Source organism: Aspergillus nidulans, chromosome V, assembly GCF_000011425.1.
Source record: "Aspergillus nidulans FGSC A4 chromosome V".
NCBI lineage: Eukaryota > Fungi > Ascomycota > Eurotiomycetes > Eurotiales > Aspergillaceae > Aspergillus > Aspergillus nidulans.
Genome location: NC_066261.1, coordinates 3,086,115 through 3,101,730, shown reverse-complemented (window position 1 = coordinate 3,101,730; position 15,616 = coordinate 3,086,115). Strand labels below are relative to the sequence as shown.

At 50.1% G+C, this 15,616-nt stretch overlaps 5 protein-coding genes across 5 annotated transcripts, besides 1 other annotated feature; 2 read left to right on the top strand and 3 right to left on the bottom strand.

Moving 5' to 3' along the window:
- Window positions 1-15,616: part of a sequence feature (contig 1.92 1..62660(-1)) that runs on past both edges of the window.
- Window positions 2,920-4,536, bottom strand: ANIA_05257 (zinc-binding alcohol dehydrogenase family protein). Its single transcript, XM_050612373.1, has 5 exons — window positions 4,163-4,536; window positions 3,964-4,098; window positions 3,700-3,903; window positions 3,268-3,641; window positions 2,920-3,212 (listed from the first exon to the last, which is right to left on the bottom strand). Exons 1-5 carry the CDS (start codon window positions 4,293-4,295, stop codon window positions 3,030-3,032), a joined length of 1,029 nt encoding a protein of 342 aa, XP_050468303.1. The 5' UTR covers window positions 4,296-4,536; the 3' UTR covers window positions 2,920-3,029.
- On the top strand, window positions 6,777-8,476 carry ANIA_05258 (FAD-binding oxidoreductase; the record flags this gene model as incomplete). Its single annotated transcript, XM_657770.1, has 4 exons — window positions 6,777-7,034; window positions 7,088-7,304; window positions 7,382-7,779; window positions 7,841-8,476. 4 exons carry the CDS (start codon window positions 6,777-6,779, stop codon window positions 8,474-8,476), a joined length of 1,509 nt encoding a protein of 502 aa, XP_662862.1.
- ANIA_05259 (Zn(II)2Cys6 transcription factor) lies at window positions 8,941-11,951 on the bottom strand (the record flags this gene model as incomplete). Its single annotated transcript, XM_050612372.1, has 11 exons — window positions 8,941-8,976; window positions 9,015-9,067; window positions 9,337-9,372; window positions 9,467-9,806; window positions 9,913-10,004; window positions 10,060-10,392; window positions 10,470-10,557; window positions 10,618-11,370; window positions 11,554-11,765; window positions 11,835-11,863; window positions 11,917-11,951. The coding sequence occupies 11 exons, from the start codon at window positions 11,949-11,951 to the stop codon at window positions 8,941-8,943; spliced, it is 2,007 nt and encodes a 668-aa protein (XP_050468302.1).
- ANIA_05260 (flavin-containing monooxygenase) lies at window positions 12,501-14,267 on the top strand (the record flags this gene model as incomplete). Its single annotated transcript, XM_657772.1, has 3 exons — window positions 12,501-12,753; window positions 12,818-13,218; window positions 13,269-14,267. 3 exons carry the CDS (start codon window positions 12,501-12,503, stop codon window positions 14,265-14,267), a joined length of 1,653 nt encoding a protein of 550 aa, XP_662864.1.
- On the bottom strand, window positions 14,498-15,407 carry ANIA_05261 (uncharacterized protein; the record flags this gene model as incomplete). Its single annotated transcript, XM_657773.1, has 5 exons — window positions 14,498-14,526; window positions 14,586-14,757; window positions 14,994-15,131; window positions 15,281-15,336; window positions 15,377-15,407. 5 exons carry the CDS (start codon window positions 15,405-15,407, stop codon window positions 14,498-14,500), a joined length of 426 nt encoding a protein of 141 aa, XP_662865.1.

The following is a 15,616-nucleotide window of genomic DNA, read 5'->3' as shown; positions in this document are numbered from 1 at the left end:
CCTATTACCGTGGGCACGCCATTGTTTTCCTTGTTCGAGTAGTGACCTCTGCCTATAAAATGCTGCATCTCAACGACGGCTACTGATTTCAGAGCATCCACAATGGATATTTACCATTGACTTACCGCTGGTCATCTACCGATTCGTTGCTGCAGGAATTGCAGGCCTACTCCTGCTTCGGCGATTCTGGGCTCCCTTGATCAAGTATGTGTTTAATCCTCGCCTCGGACATATCTTCTTCAAACATCTAGCGCTCCCATATCTCTTCCGTCGGCGTCGCCTTTGGGGACCGTTCACAAGGTTGGATGGTATCCTATACACAGTATACCTTGGCGGAACCCTCACTTGCAATATTCTAGGTGTTTCAAACTTTGCAGAAGCGAGTCTCAGAGCTGGGTCGCTCGCAGTTCTACATCTGCTTTCCGTGATCTTTGTCCCGCAGCTAATGATTTTTGGTAGCGCCGTGTCGTCGCGAAGCTGGTTTCACTTGAAAGGTTTCATCCTTTCTTCCTCCGACGATAAGATATCATCGCCTCAGGTTATTCTTCGCGCAAAAGACAGGTGGTTTCAACCACAAGGGGTGAGATGAACGCAGCCCAGCTAGTAGCCCCTGCAGGAGGTGGGTAGCTCACAGACTTATCAGTTGGTTAGGCTTCCTGGATGCATTACTTAAGCCTTCAGCTGCCACATCTGTACTTTGTCCCTGATGTAACACGACTATGCGATGTCAACGCCAGTATCCTAGGATATTGAAAGTGGGGTTTTGAAGTGCTGTGATCAGATAATGGTGTCTCTTGCGCGTTCTCTCGCTCAATGTCCAGGGATTGCGCACGTCACAGAGCCTGCTGTAGGGATCGTTGTGCAGGGATAGGTCGATCGCTTCCCTCCAGGCGATGCGGTACCAGCGCCTCAGAAATCCGTGTTGAGGCAGTTGATCGGATTTAATGATGCTATCCTCATTGGCTCGCAAGCGTTCTTCGGATGTGGAGCATTCCGCAGTGGTAAATGATTGGCCAGGTCATTCTTCCTCCGCAGTCCTCGTCCGCAGTCCTCGCGCGGATGTTGTAGAATATATGTCACACAGAAACTCAACGCTCAACACTGCTACCATGCCCGCAATGCCATGGCCTGAGCTGTAAATTCAAAAGAATTGTTGTGTCTACCCGATTGGGCATGCTGGATTCGAATTTTGATGTGAAGCCAATGACCGTCGCGGTGGGTCTGGGTGCCATTTTAGATTTTCTTCCAACCGCAGCGCTTGCCCATCCACGACCGCAGGATCTCTTCATCTGAGTACGCAGAGAATATCCTCTGGTTCTTCCTACAGGTTAATTATGTCTCATCTTTGCCCGCCGAATAACTTCTGTCAAAGGTTTAAAAGGATGCCTCGTCCCCAAGTGTGGTCGACCAATTTGATCTTATAATCTGGGCTTGTCGGACACAATTAGGTGGTATGACGAAAATTGAATGGCTGCTGTCTTCAAGGCCCATTTTATGCCGATCATGTGCAAGCAAATCATCTCTGATTCAATATTTCCACCAACTCCAGTCCAGGCTGTCGTCCCAACCCTTCCTTCTCTCTCCCACAATGACTATCGCGAGGACCACAAGGTTGCCTAGGTCGACTCCCTAATGCACCTACATTTCGTCGCGAGGGGACATTGAACGGTGTCAAATACTCAGACGGGTACTCATGCTTGGGCTCTTTCCGAGGCCAAAAAGCAAGAGGTGAGGGGAAGTTGTGCCTTCAACACGGATGACGTATGAACAGGTGGAGCCTGGTAGGGCGAGAAGAGTCTGGCCAATGTGTTTTGGTTTCCATAGCAACAGCAACCGCACTAGTCCTAAACGGGATGGAGTTTGCATATCTGGTCGAGACTGATTCTCGGACTAAGCAGTGGTCATGGCTCTTCGAAGGATATCCACAATGGCATGCCGTAGCGCTTAAGGCGGTCTAGCAAGGCTGTACGTAGTAAGACTTCTACAACACTTTAGACCCCTATAGAGAGGCTGATAGACCCGACGAGACAGATGCAGGCAAAGAAGATAGATTAGCAAAAAAGAACCACAAAAATATACAACAGCTCAAGTATGGTGGTGCTCACCAGGAGCTGCGTGGTCGGCTTGCCGCCCTATTCAGTCTTCATGGCAATTTAGGCCCTTGCTCACCCACCCCGAATACTAGACACCCAAGCTAGTTGGAAGTCACATTTGCGCAAATGAGACCAAGAAGTAGCACCAAGTCCCTTCCCCCGAAAGCATAAAGATTCTGTTCTCCAAGCAGTTGGTCTTCTCTCTTTAGAATAATAGCGCTCTTAAGCTACATATAACTGCATACTGGGACGTGGGCGATATGGCAGGACGAGGCGTGGCAACGTTTGACCAGATAATTAATCTGGATGATCGTGACAACTCCAAGTTAAATCGAGCGGTCCCCACGTAGAAAGAAGTGCGATCGCGTTCTTCGCAGATTTAACCATTAAATTCATGCTGGAGGCCCTAGATATTATAGTCACCCTTACGATGAACAAGATATTAAGCTCTCTCCATGGCAATCTCGAGGAGCAACTACTTCTAGGAAGGAGTTTGTAGATGTAGAACATAGAAGCGATATACTCGTAATATTATCGATTGTGCTTGTCGGCTTTGAGCTCTGATGGAAGCAGGTAGGACGAATACTATGTAGTAAGTATAGATGTTTACTACTAATACCGGTACAGATAAGGACTGACCATTCCGCGAGGACACGGATGAAATATGCAGGTTACATCCGTCAAGATATATATGGCAGATCGTATTCGCACCCGCTAAGCGAAGTTGATGGATCGACAATATATCTTGGATTTTCAACACGACATGAGCGTATTCAAAATAAACGAACCATGGGGATGTACTAGCGAAAGCTGAATTCGAGTTGCATAATGTTAACAGGACGCGGGCAATACAGCATATATAGTACGATATATTCGAAGCACACTGACAATATCGAGAAACCGCGACAGTCCCTCATTTCTGTTCGTCTGAGGTCCTTAGACCTTGTACACTATCTTATAGTTGGAGATAACCCCGTCACGGTACTCCTGGAATCCCTTTGTCACAGACTCGAGCCCCTCGAAAAGCTTCGGGTTATTCGGCTTGATGGCTCCGGTGGAGAGCAACTTCGGCAGTGCATCAAAAAATTTGGCGGACAGCTCGTGATCTTCCTTGTGTGGCTGGAAAATATAATCAATAAACGACTTCAAATGTCGGCCTTCGAAGATGACTCACGGGCCAGTAGAACTCCTTGTATTTATGCTCCTTTAGGAACGCCGTCCAGACGAGAACATCCGTCACCTTAGTCTGCTTGGTCACATTCTCGGTAAAAGCCTTGCCCGGACGAACAGTGCACAGGCTACCGCCTTGCTCAGAGATTGCCTGCGATGCAGTACCGGAAGACGAGCTGTTGCCGATAGTGTCAAAGACGTACCTCAGACTGCAGTTTGCAGCAGCCTTGATGCTCTCCACTACTCTTGCGTCGCGGTAGTCGAGAGCGACAGTGGCACCAAGGGACCTGACCAAATCGTGATGCCGGGCACTGCAGGTCGTAATAACGTTGAGACCGTAGTGCTTGGCAATCTGGATTGCATAAAGCCCAACGCTCGCTGCAATATATGAGCCTTCCACGCTACACATACGGTGCACTGCATCATTTAGACTCACAGCTTCCACCCCAAATAAGGACTGTTTCTCCAGACTTCTGAGGGATGCTAAGGCAATCCTTGGAAAATAGAGCGAGTAGTGCTGTGCACGCGGCCAGGGGTACTGTTGCCGCCTGTTCGGGCGTGATGCCTTCGGGCAAAGGGAAGCAAATACGCTCATCTGCGAGGGTGTACTCGCTATAGCCACCCAACCCCTTAATTTCACCTGCTCAAACGAAAGTTTATATGCTGAATGAAATAAGTCTGGTCCAAGACGGTGACTGACCTCCCCAGATTAGACCGGCAATCACGGTGCCAACCTTGACTCTGCTCACTTTGTCACCCGTCAGCTCGATAGTACCGACAAAATCACAACCAAGCACCGCATCGTCGCCAAAGGCATCAGCGTCGAGGGATTGAACTAGAGGGTGACTTAGCACTGTATATTTTCGCGGCCCGGAAAGGGTTAGGGGCGTTTAGCTTACTATCCGTTGGATTCTGAGCTACATGGGAAATCTTCACCAGTACCTGGTGCTCGCCCGGAGTCGGCACAGGAATGGTTTCTCTGGACAGCTTGCCACCCCTGGTCACAAGAGCTGTAGCGGTAGGAGGAGCCATTTTCGATGTCCTTGGGTGCTATTCTTGTCAAGACAGAATCCTGCAGCAACGTGCTTTCAACTTCTCAGAAGCTGCGGCTTTTATATGCGTCCAAAGCAGCGGGGTTGTCGTATCTCTGCCTCTGAATACTGGCCACTTACAGTAAGCCGGATGGTGAGATTTGAAATCAACTCTGATATCGTCTGCAGTACGTCACTTTAAAGCGGTGGGCACGCAATGCTAGGAACTGCTTCGAGAGACGGGACGTCTAAGGCAAGAGTTTTGTCGTCTTTTTGTTTGAGCAAGCAGACGCGCCCGGAATCTTTTTATTTCTTTGATCAAGCCGCTCTATTGTTGGTCGTTTGATATGCCAAAGTGTCTGGAGCTCCACACTGGCTCCGCTCGGTGGAGCCTAGGACGTGTATGGATCTTGCAACTGCTGTCAAACAAGTAGGTAGCCGTCAATTAAAAGGTGCATGAACTGATGGCGTCAATGCATATCTTGAGAAATGTAACCGTTGGCTTGCGGTCCTCGAAAATGCAACCAGAGAATCTAAGATTTACGCAGCTCCGAAGGCCACCTGATGCGCTCAGTATAGTATTTTCTGAGGGAATTCTACTCTGCAATAGCGCATTGCGGGTCTACTGAGTGGGGCCAGGCGCTTAGACTTGCTGTCGGCATCTTACAGCGATGGTGGGCTTGGCAGGGATGGCTTAGCTCATTGTGGGTGCACTTGCCTCGAACGCATTTTTGATCGACTGTGTCCGATTTCAAATCAACAAACCGCCAGTATCTTCATCTTTTCCATCCTGTGCCAAGCCTAGCCGTTTGATTTGTCATGGCTGCTTGGAGGCAACGATAGCGTACAAGAGAACCCATCTGGTGGCGAGCAAGGAAAACGATCAATTATTTCGACCTCTTAAGCTGATTGGATTTGGTCGTATCTTACCTGTCAGCTGAGGAGGCGACTACATTATCTGGGTTCCGTGATCAAATTATGCTATCCACCTCTATCACAGGCAACTCTTAGGGTAAATCAAAGCAACGCCTAAGGATGGGGACGTTTCACACCTCATGATTAGACTGCATATCGGTTGCTGCAAACTTACAGGCCGGGGTGTAGGAATAGATTCGCACTAAATTGACTGGGCCAACCGCCACCCTTCTTCTACAAATGCTGTGGACAATTCGCCCAACACGTGCATTCTACTGCACAGGAGATGATGATCTTCCGATAAAAAGACTCAGCTCTGCTCAATCACGTGGGAAAGATTGAGATATTCACCGCTCAAATATCTTCTGGTAATGCGGGAAATCCCGGGTCATGCTTAGTCTCTTCTCGCTTCTATGGGAATGACTTGAGTTTTGCGTTGGTCATAAAGTGGACTCGTTTCTTGCCGGCGCGCATCGATCTGCCCAATTCGGAAGTTCTCGGCCCGTGGCGGTGGACGTTCTCCGGCGGCCTCTAGGCTGCCCGACGCCGAGCCCGAAGCGTCATATAATGATTTAGGGCCATACTTCGGGCCGTCTCCGAAGACTACACAAAAAGACAAGATATGTCAACGTATCATGAATGGAGTCATTGATCATACTTCACTACGCGGTCTCCCCCTGACGGATGAAGCTGCCGGGGGCTAAGTGTTATGTCCGATATTGTTACGAGACTGTGGAGAGACTATCGACGATCGATTCGTTGCAAAAACTTTTGACAGCGCCAAAGCAGCCAAGTATCTAGGATTCACGGGTATTATACCATCTTTCATCCAAATGATGGGAGGGTCTTTTGCGGCGTGGCCGTATAGGCGCACTCGATGGGGCCCTCTCTTAGCGCTCAGCTTATCTCTTCTCAACGATTATCTTGGGCTCGTGATAGATGACGGTCTTCAGTGGTCAACGGCAGAGATAGCCCACGGCTTAGTATCTGCTACAGCCGCCTCAACCGACGGAATGCCACCTTGATGGCCTTTCCAAGTACGCGAGAACTTTCAGTCCCCCATCGAACGATTTCCTGCCCCTTCATAACCAATTCTGGAAACTTGACGCTAGCGCCACTACGCCATCCGCATGGGCTTGAATCCTTTTGCATCGCAAGAAGCCCGGGAAGCCTTATGTAGGGCTGGGCCATGCGTACTGCTTACTGCAGACTCCGCTGTGGGTTGCTGAAGGTGCTGGTGCAGTATAGTCTACGAAGGTATGGTAACTCGAAGCGACGTAAGATTTGTCGCGAATGAGAGCGGGACTCTCGTATCGGCGAGAGCTTTTGATCCAAGAATTGGGGCACGAGATCAGACCGACGAGTTTATTGGTATATGGCCCCAAGAGCGGACTTGTAAGGAACGGTTCATAGGGGTTGGCCACGGCTTTTGAAAACTATAAAGATAGGGACTGTTCAGCCAGGCTAATCTTCCTCTGCTTCTGCTCCAGACAGGTTATTCTCATTTCCATACAGCAATCGGCTTATCCGACAAACCTGAGCGACATCAGGTACAACCTCTGAGAAGATGCAGTTCTGGAGCATCCTGGGAGCCGGGTTCTTCATCTGTGCCGTCCAGGCAGCAGTATCTTCCAACGGTACTGCAGAAGCCAAGCTGGCACAGATCAGGAAACTGCTTAAGCCCCAGCTCTCTGAGAACGCCACTATCGTTTCCCCCAACTCTAAGGAATGGGTTGAAGTCACCCATCGTGCTGCTGCACCCCGCGTCCACCCGGGGTACCTAGCCGTCGTCGACGTGGCTGTCGAAGATGATGTCGTGAATACGGTGAGAGGCGACCTGGCGAAGAAGGAAAGCATCAGTCTCTGACCCTTTTCCAGATCAAAGTCGCAAATCAGATCGGAGTCCCGTTCCTGGCCGTGACCGGCACGCACGGCTGGACCGACGACATCAGCAAGATACAGGACGGAATTCAGATCCGCATGCGCGGCCTAAACCACATCGGCCTCGGTCCGAACAATGACACCGCATATGCCGGCGGCGGCGTAATCCAATACGAAGTCGTCCAGGCTCTGTATCCGTACGGAAAGCAGGCTGGTAGTCTCCCTCGCCCTTTTTAGTTCTGTACACGGACGCGAGCTAAGGACGATTAACTGACAAGCGTGTTTCCTTAGTTCACGGTCTCTGCGAGTGCGTCTCCATCCTAGGTCCTCTCTTGGGCGGTGGCCATAGCGTGCTCCAGGGTGCTCACGGCTTTGCTGCTGACAACTTGGTCTCGGCCAAGGTAGCTCTCCATGACGGTTCCGTTGTTACCGCATCTGCCACTGAAAACCAAGATCTGTTTTGGGGCCTTCGTGGTGCTGGTCATAACTTGGGTATTGTCCTTGAGTTCGAGATCAAGGCTTTTGACATTCATGCGGATCCATGGACATTTATGACCTTCGTCTACGAGGCCGACAAGATCGAAGAGTACTTCGAAGCCTGGAATCAACTCGAGGACACCATTGCCGACCCCGGCCTGGTTATCCTGAACGGGTACTACCGCAACTTACCCGAAATCAATGCGGAGAAGGTGAGCCCTCGTTCTTATTTCCCCACGTCCGATTTCGCGGCATACAGTAACAATAACCCAGCCTGTCCTCGTCATGGAGCTCATCTACCAGGGTTACGACACCGCAGCCCCTCAGTATATTGAGGCCTACCGTGCTATCGGCCCAATCCATGAGACGACTGTTACCGATATCTACTGGAACAAACTCTTTGATATCACCAACTTCGGTCGTAACGACCGGGTCTGTGTCCCAAGCCAGAATTGGGCCGGCTATGTCAACTCCGTCGTCCGCTGGGACCCCGCGTCCATGCGCGAGAGCTATGAGATTTTCGCTGACCTTGTCGCCATCGAAACTTACAACACCTCTACATTCATTTTCGAGTCATATGGACGGAAGGGTGTCCGCGACTTTCCCGACAATTTCAACGCTGTCCCGCCGGAGGAACGGAATAAGCACAATATGTTGGCTGCCTTCCTGTTCTGGTCCGGCGATGACGAGACCGAGCTCGCCGTTGCCCGTGAGTTCGGAGAGAGGCTGCAAATTGCCAGCCGCAACGGTGAGATCGCTCACTCTTACGTCAACTACGCCATAGGCGGCGAGGAGCTTCCACAGGTCTACGGCCGCGACGTTGACCGCCTTGAGAAGCTCCAGATGATCAAGACCAAGTTTGATCCTTACAACAAGTTTGGGTTTTATGCGTCCCTCGCAAGCGCCTGAAGGCATGAGCGGAATGGGAATGGCAAGGACTATCTGAGAGGGAAGTGAAGGGAGCCGGAATATAGGGTTATAGACCTAAGTTTTTGTCGCCATCTTGAACTTGTCCTGGATAAAATCACAGGCTTTCCGATGCTTGAGGGGTTTTCACAGTTTCAAGAAACGAAGTACCGGTACTGGTCACAGATAAACTCATTCGCTGGGTGCATGGCGTGGAAAACGCCGCTTCCTCTGCCATTAGGCTGCGTAGTACACTGTAGATAACGATACCAGCTGTGAGCGGAACCATTGAAGCTACTTTAAGGAACAACTAGTGTTGGATGCTGACACTGGTGTGGTCACTAAGCTACGGGATGTTGGACAGGTGCTTTACAGCAATCACCCACAGGCAATTTAATTCAACGGCCAGCCTGTACTCTCCCGGACCAAGTGGAGGCTCTGTTTTCCATGCGTAAAGAGAGTGCTTTCTACTTCTGCAAATAGCTGTCCCCCTTGCTAGCCAGCTATTTTGGGTTTAGCCTAAGACGCATATTCAGCGTACCAAGATCATCGTAACGTGGTATTGATTAGAAAGTCCTGTAACACTTCCGGCAGCTGGTTGGACGGGAGCTTTGGCAGTATTGGAATTTCATAGTACGCACATCGTCAATGTATGACAAGATATTCATTCAGCTCTATGCACCTCAAGCGACAACCGCCTCAAGCCTCCACCAAATTGTGAAAGCGAAGGTTGATTTTGTTCTTATATATCTCAGCCCCGTACGGACTAAATCCCATATGCGAAGCTGTCTTGTGAACTTCATCGACCCTCGACCATCAAAAAAGTTATTACATAGTGTGCCGCCTGATACATAAATACATACTGGGAGCCATTGGCCAATCGTCATTCGCTGGGCAATCTGTATACAACCATAATAATTTCTCGTCTCTACCGAAATCCCCAGAGGCTCCGCAACTCCGAAGCCCGGTCTGAGGTTTTCCAGCCAGTCTCACACTCAATTCGTGCCAATTGCTTGAGAAGCGCGATCTTCTCAGAGGCATACTTTTCGGTCATATCTGCGGCCACTGAAGGAACCGGGCGGCCCCAAGGGACCTCTAGGTGAGAGCCAATCCACGTGGACTGGTTACGTCCGGATGTGTCTTGGAAGGAGCTCACGTGATTTTCTGAAAACGCCGTGCCAGCAATATAAAGAGGTTGTAATTGATTGACCCAGTTAGGACTGTATTCCGCGGACCTGGTCAGCTCTTTCCGCAGAGCGCAACAGCGAGGCACATACTGTGAAATATTCGAAACAGAGATCCCGCCAAGTTCACGAGCATGCCAGACAGGATCCTGCCATTTCAATTGGGCCATTAGCTATCAGATGCTTTCAGGACACATGTGGAGAAGAATGGCCTTTTCTCGATCTCCATGAGCGCAATAGTCCAGATCTGCTTACCATTACAGAGACTGGCGCGTCAACTCTTCTCCTGAGGCAGCCAGATTGAAGAAGTAAAATAGAGCCAGCATGATAAAAGGTATTACCACAAACTGTTCATACAATTGGTCAATGGTAGCATCAGAGCAAATAGTTGGAACAACTTACTGGAAGATGACCGGGAAAATACCGCAGTTGGAAAAGGATTCGTAGCCGTCGACGGCTCCCTGAGTAGGGGACAAGCTTCTTTGGGACGCAGGCGCCACCACTCTTGAAGTTCGTCCCAGAGTTTTCCGACGGAAGAGTACGCAGGATCGCTATCCCTATTGCTAAGTTGGGCGTCCGCTAGGAGATTCACGATCCGTGCAAAGACGAGAATTGCCAAGTTGCAATAATCGTCAAGCGTGCCATTGGCTGCTACCAACGGAATGGAGCTATTATCGACCCACGAGTCAGTAGGAATGAGAAGCCGTTTGCCGCTAATGAAGGCGGCCCAGACGTCTATTGCAAAAAGAACACAGAATCAGACAGGCGCCTTTGAAATAGGGTTCGGCTGAGGGTTCATCTTCCCCACATACCGATTCGAGCGAAGGCCCAAAAGCAGGCCTTTACGATGCCGCTACATGAACCGTTCCATTTTCGAGAATGCAAGAGACTGGCGCAGCCCTATTGTAAATCCCACACGGTGAGTTGATAAAATAAAGCGTGGAGACAACGGATACAGACCTTCAGGTGACGCCGCCACTCCCACACGCATGACGCCATCATCTCGTAGACACAAAGAAGAGTGCAAGTCGCCAACACGGTTGCGCTTGCTTCATCCGGATCCTGACGGAGTAAGAGTTGGATTGTATATTGATACAGCTCGAGTGTCAGTGGTCTTGGCTGGTCCTGGACGGCATCCCGTTGTCGCGATGCCAATGCGATAGCCGATGCGAGGAACGATTTCGAAGCCATCATCTGGTGGACACTGCTCAGTGTGAAATGCCTCTCCGAATCAGTGGTCTCACACCAAGTCCCAGTCTCATAGAGATATAACGAGAACAAACGGGCACTTTCCTCGCTTGTTATGGGCATCGAGGGCTCCGGCAACCATGACGCATTCCGAGACGCAGCCAGTCCTAAAGAAAACGGCAGCGCATATGAACTAGGACTGTCTCCCAGCTGCTGCACTGGTACTGGACCACCTTGTCGCAGCCTGTTCTCACCAATATCACTTATACTACCTGACTGAGTAGGGGATAGCAAACTTTCAATAGTGACCTCGTTAACAGGCGACCTTCTGGCATTTGCGTTCGCCCGGACAGAATCATGTGAGGCAAAATTGAGCGTGGGTTGAACATGGTCCGCCCGGGGGATACCCGGACATGTCTCATTAGGCAGCGGGGACTCGTCGTGTAGGGGATCAGAGCCACACGGTGAAAGACCATCGCAAGGCTCCCGATAATACCTGACTACCTCTGCAGTATCATCTATTATCTAAAATCTCACTGGTCAGCATCGTTCTCTCAACAGTATCAGAGCACGCAAGGCAATGGCTTGGAGGCTATCAGGGCCACATAAAAGGGTGTTCCAAACGATTGCGACGGTAAATCAGAAGGATGGATGATAGGCATTCTGTCTCTTTACACAAAGGCGTCGAAAGAGTGAGGGCCGACTTACAATGGGCGCGGAAGGCTCCAGCGACGACCTCGGATCATCATTCTGTATATCAGTCGCGGGATCTTGCCGTCCCTTCTCGATTGCTAGGAGGGCTGCCCTCTCGGGAGTTGATAACCGGAGGCTACGGGAGGGATGAAAAGAGGCCTTCAGGCCCCACTGACAGATGTATCCACGTGCTTCACAGCGTTGACACTGTGGCCGTCTTTCATCACCTAAATGAACTACATTAGTCAAAGCACTGCTCTTTTGTAGCTGCTGGGAACCCAAAGGCGTCATCACACATTTCCTGCGACGGCTGCGACATGGCAGACTGTGGATGGAGTCAGCTTATCATGACCGACTTGAATTTGAGAGGCATGGTACCATCCAGACCGCGTCCTAGTTCTCGTCGAGTGCATTTGCCGATACTCAATTGACATACAGGGAACAGTAGGGTTGGAGAGACAAAAAAAAAAGATAACAATGATGCAGGAAAGCAACGGCCGTGGGGTGAGCGGCTGGAGTTGCCATCTTGAACCCGGCATGACATAATCGATCCTGGGGCCCCAGGCGGCTCCCTCCCTGCCGACGACCGATCTTCCATTGCCTAACTCAGTTGGTACAGGAGCCAGAACGATGCGTAGTTTCAGCTTTGCTTTTTTGGACAGCTGAGGGCCCTTGGAAGGTGCAAGCGCAGGCACGGATTGCATTTTACAGACTTGACCAAGAAAAGAATTGGATGCTTCTAGCGGCAGTAGAGAACGACAGCGGAAAACAATAGCCCGGGAGTTGGCGAAAGATGAACGAGAAAGACCACGTCCGGTAGAAACTATATATATTGTCCTGTATCAGCACTTTCTTGTCTGGAGCGTACTCCTGGAGTCATAAACGTCACAGTCGCGGTCAAAGTTCGCATGAGATTGGAGAGAATACCATAGCACCCATTGCAACAAAGCCATTCCTGCAAAATGGGCTCGTCCAAGGAAGTTATCATCATTGGCGGGGGCGTATCTGGCCTCGGCATGGCGGTGCAGTTGAAACGCCTGTTAGGCCATGACAACTTTACTATCTACGAAAAATCCGATAATATAGGAGGGACCTGGTGGCATAATAGGTATCCCGGCTGTGCTTGTGATATCCCGAGCCACTTCTACTCTTTCAGTTTTGCGTTGAAGCCTGACTGGACTACAATGTACCCCGGCCGTGATGAGCTGCATGCTTGTAAGTTGACAACAATTCGTCCCAAAGTCTTCCAATATATATGCGGCTGACTAGGAGCTTGCAGATTTCGTATCTGTGGCTGAAAAATACGATATTATCCCGCACTGCCGGTTCAATGCCATGTGTCTCGGTTTGGTGTGGGATACCGCCCGTTCACTGTGGGTGTGCACTTTCCAAGACACCAGCAGCGGAGAGATATACAAAAGGGAAGCTCCAGTGGTAGTCAGCGCAGTTGGCACGCTGGATCGTCCCTTCGTCCCTAATATCGAGGGCTCTGACACTTTCGAGGGCAAGACCTTCCACAGCGCACGTTGGGATGACACATTAAAAGCCTCTGGGAAGCACATCGTCGTCCTAGGCAACGGAGCATCTGCCACTCAGTTTGTGCCCGAGTTAGTGAAGGAAGTTGGCCCAAAAGGAAGTGTCACCCAGTTTGTTCGAAGTGCCCATTGGTGGACAAAAAGGGTAGGATTACTGTCGCTGTCTCGGTGTTCTTGCGCTAAATCTTCGAGTAGGGAAACCCGAAGTACTCAGAAGCCTTCAAAATGCTGATGAAACACGTGCCATTTGCAGCACGCATCTACCGGCTTCTTCTCGCATGGGAGCTTGAGAGCGTGTTCTTTTCCTTTCGCATGAATGCGAACGGTAGCAGGATGCGTCAGAAGATTCGGGACGCCACGTACGCCTATATCGAAAAAGATGCTCCGCCAGAGTATCGTGAAACTCTAAAGCCCAACTACGAGCCGGGCTGTAAGCGACGAGTCAACACCGCTACCTACCTCTCTTCGCTTCATTCGCCACAGATGTGTTTGACCAAGGATCGGGTCGTGAAGATCGGTCGGGACCATGTTATTACTGAAACTGGTGGCCGATACCCCGCGGATGCTATTATTTACGCTACGGGCTTCCTCACCCAGGAGTGGCTCCATCCTATCAAAGTCAAAGGAATAGGAGGTAGGGACTTGCATCAAGTGTGGGATGCTTCGGGTGGTGCCGAGGCCTACAAGGGCACTGTGGTCACCGGATTTCCGAATTTTTTCATCCTCTACGGTCCGAATGCAGCTACTGGTCAACATTCTGTCATCTTCCACTCGGAATGTCAGATCAACTATTCGTGCAGACTCCTACGCAAGGTTTTAGGCGGGTCAGCAGACTCTATCATGGTGAAACCGTTGGCTCAGGAGCGGGACCTTGCTTGGGTCCATAGGAAGCTCCAGGGGCTTGTTTTCAACAGTGGCTGCCAGAGCTGGTGGATGGACCCTCACACGAAGAAGAACACGTTCATCTACCCAGATCCTATGTACTTGTACTGGGCTCGTACCATCTTCCCTCGCTGGTCAGACTTCGAAATCCGAAAGGTCCAGGCGGGATATTCGTTCGCCATAGTCGCCGTTGGTATTGCAGTGTCCCTGAGTGCACTGACCTGGTCTTTCGCCTCACTTCCGCATATCGCCAGGTGGACTGCGGGATTGAGTTGGATAGCTAGTGGAAAGTGGATGACAGCCTATTTGTGAGCGAATTGTGAAGGGAGGCAGAGCTTCCCCTAGGGTATACTGTACGCTATGAAAAGGCTTCATCATCACTTTCATAGACCATCGCACTCTGTTTCCACATTGTTCTCAGGTCTGGATTGATGGTGAAGTCTCGCGTAAAGTTAGCTCTCTATGAGAATATGGAGCACGGCTGTATCGGAAGTTTATTTTTTGCAAACGTACTACTGTAAAGATGCAGATGCTCACTTTGCTTAAAAGGCCATGGCATTGCTAGCATTAACTGCGACAGACACATTTCGCCGGATTCTATTGACAGTTCCTGAACTCACTGGTTCATACTTTTGTGAACTGGCTTCAATTGCAGCTTTTCTTTGCCGCAACCTGGAGACTTTTGTACATGTGCGTCTGTCCACAGACTGTCCTCCACTTGGAAATGTGCAACTGAGATGATTTCGTATACAACCACTACAGTGCGGCCTCTTCTCGTCGCTTTTCTTTCGGCGCCGACGACCTGAATGAATGTAGAGTCGGCACGGACTCAGTGCTCCGAAAAAGCACGGTGCTTTGCTGTGAGTCGAGGCTCGACCAAGTAAACAATAGAGCTTCGTATACGGAATTTATTCCGGATACAATCAGATTGGTTTCCAATCAATTTGATATCCTTAAGCTCAGGATTTCAGATATGAATAACAAAAATCAATCAATTGATTTTTTTTCTGGAAGTCAATAGCTTGTATTCATACTCACGACAGCAACTTCTAGTCCGTAGACTTGCACGGGATAACATGGAGTGCCTATCCAATTTGTGCTATTGGATATGCCCTGACAACTCAAAGCGCACGGGGAACTGAGACAATGCGTGAGGCGAATCCACAACAGGGTTGTCTATTGGTAGATCAACCAGCAAATACCCTACAATTTCCGTTCAGTATTTCTTCGGATCACTCCCCACTACATAGGAGATAGACGAGAATATCGAGATTGTTCGTCGGATTGGCCGCCAGCAAGGCCAAAATGCATACTATCGTACATACCATACGCTCCTGAACACTAGTCATCCTCCAGGCGTCGACAAGCTGCTTGATCTTTACTACTCCGACTAGTTCGAGGGACCGGAATTCCGTACCTACAATTGCAAATGACCTGCGCAAGGACATACATGCCTTTGTCGCCCGAGAACGCCGTGCACAGCCACAATGGAATGGGCTTTTCGAGTAAAACAAGTGACGTCTGTGGAACGCACTTCTCCCTGTAGGGAGGAATGTATGTAGGTGTTGCGTTACATATATACATAAGCCTGGGCAGCTATGGACGCTCTTTACCAAGGATGCCTAGTCATCCATAACCAAGAAAGCTAGTTAGGTAGGTCC

Bases quoted from the DNA above. Each gene is read 5' to 3' on its own strand.
- ANIA_05257 (XM_050612373.1), bottom strand. From the start codon at position 4,295: ATGGCTCCTCCTACCGCTACAGCTCTTGTGACCAGGGGTGGCAAGCTG. The intron at 4,099-4,162 runs GTAAGCTAAACG...GTCACCCTCTAG, and splicing joins AGCTCAGAATCCAACGGATA to TTCAATCCCTCGACGCTGAT. The intron at 3,213-3,267 runs GTGAGTCATCTT...TATATTTTCCAG, and splicing joins ACAAGGAGTTCTACTGGCCC to CCACACAAGGAAGATCACGA.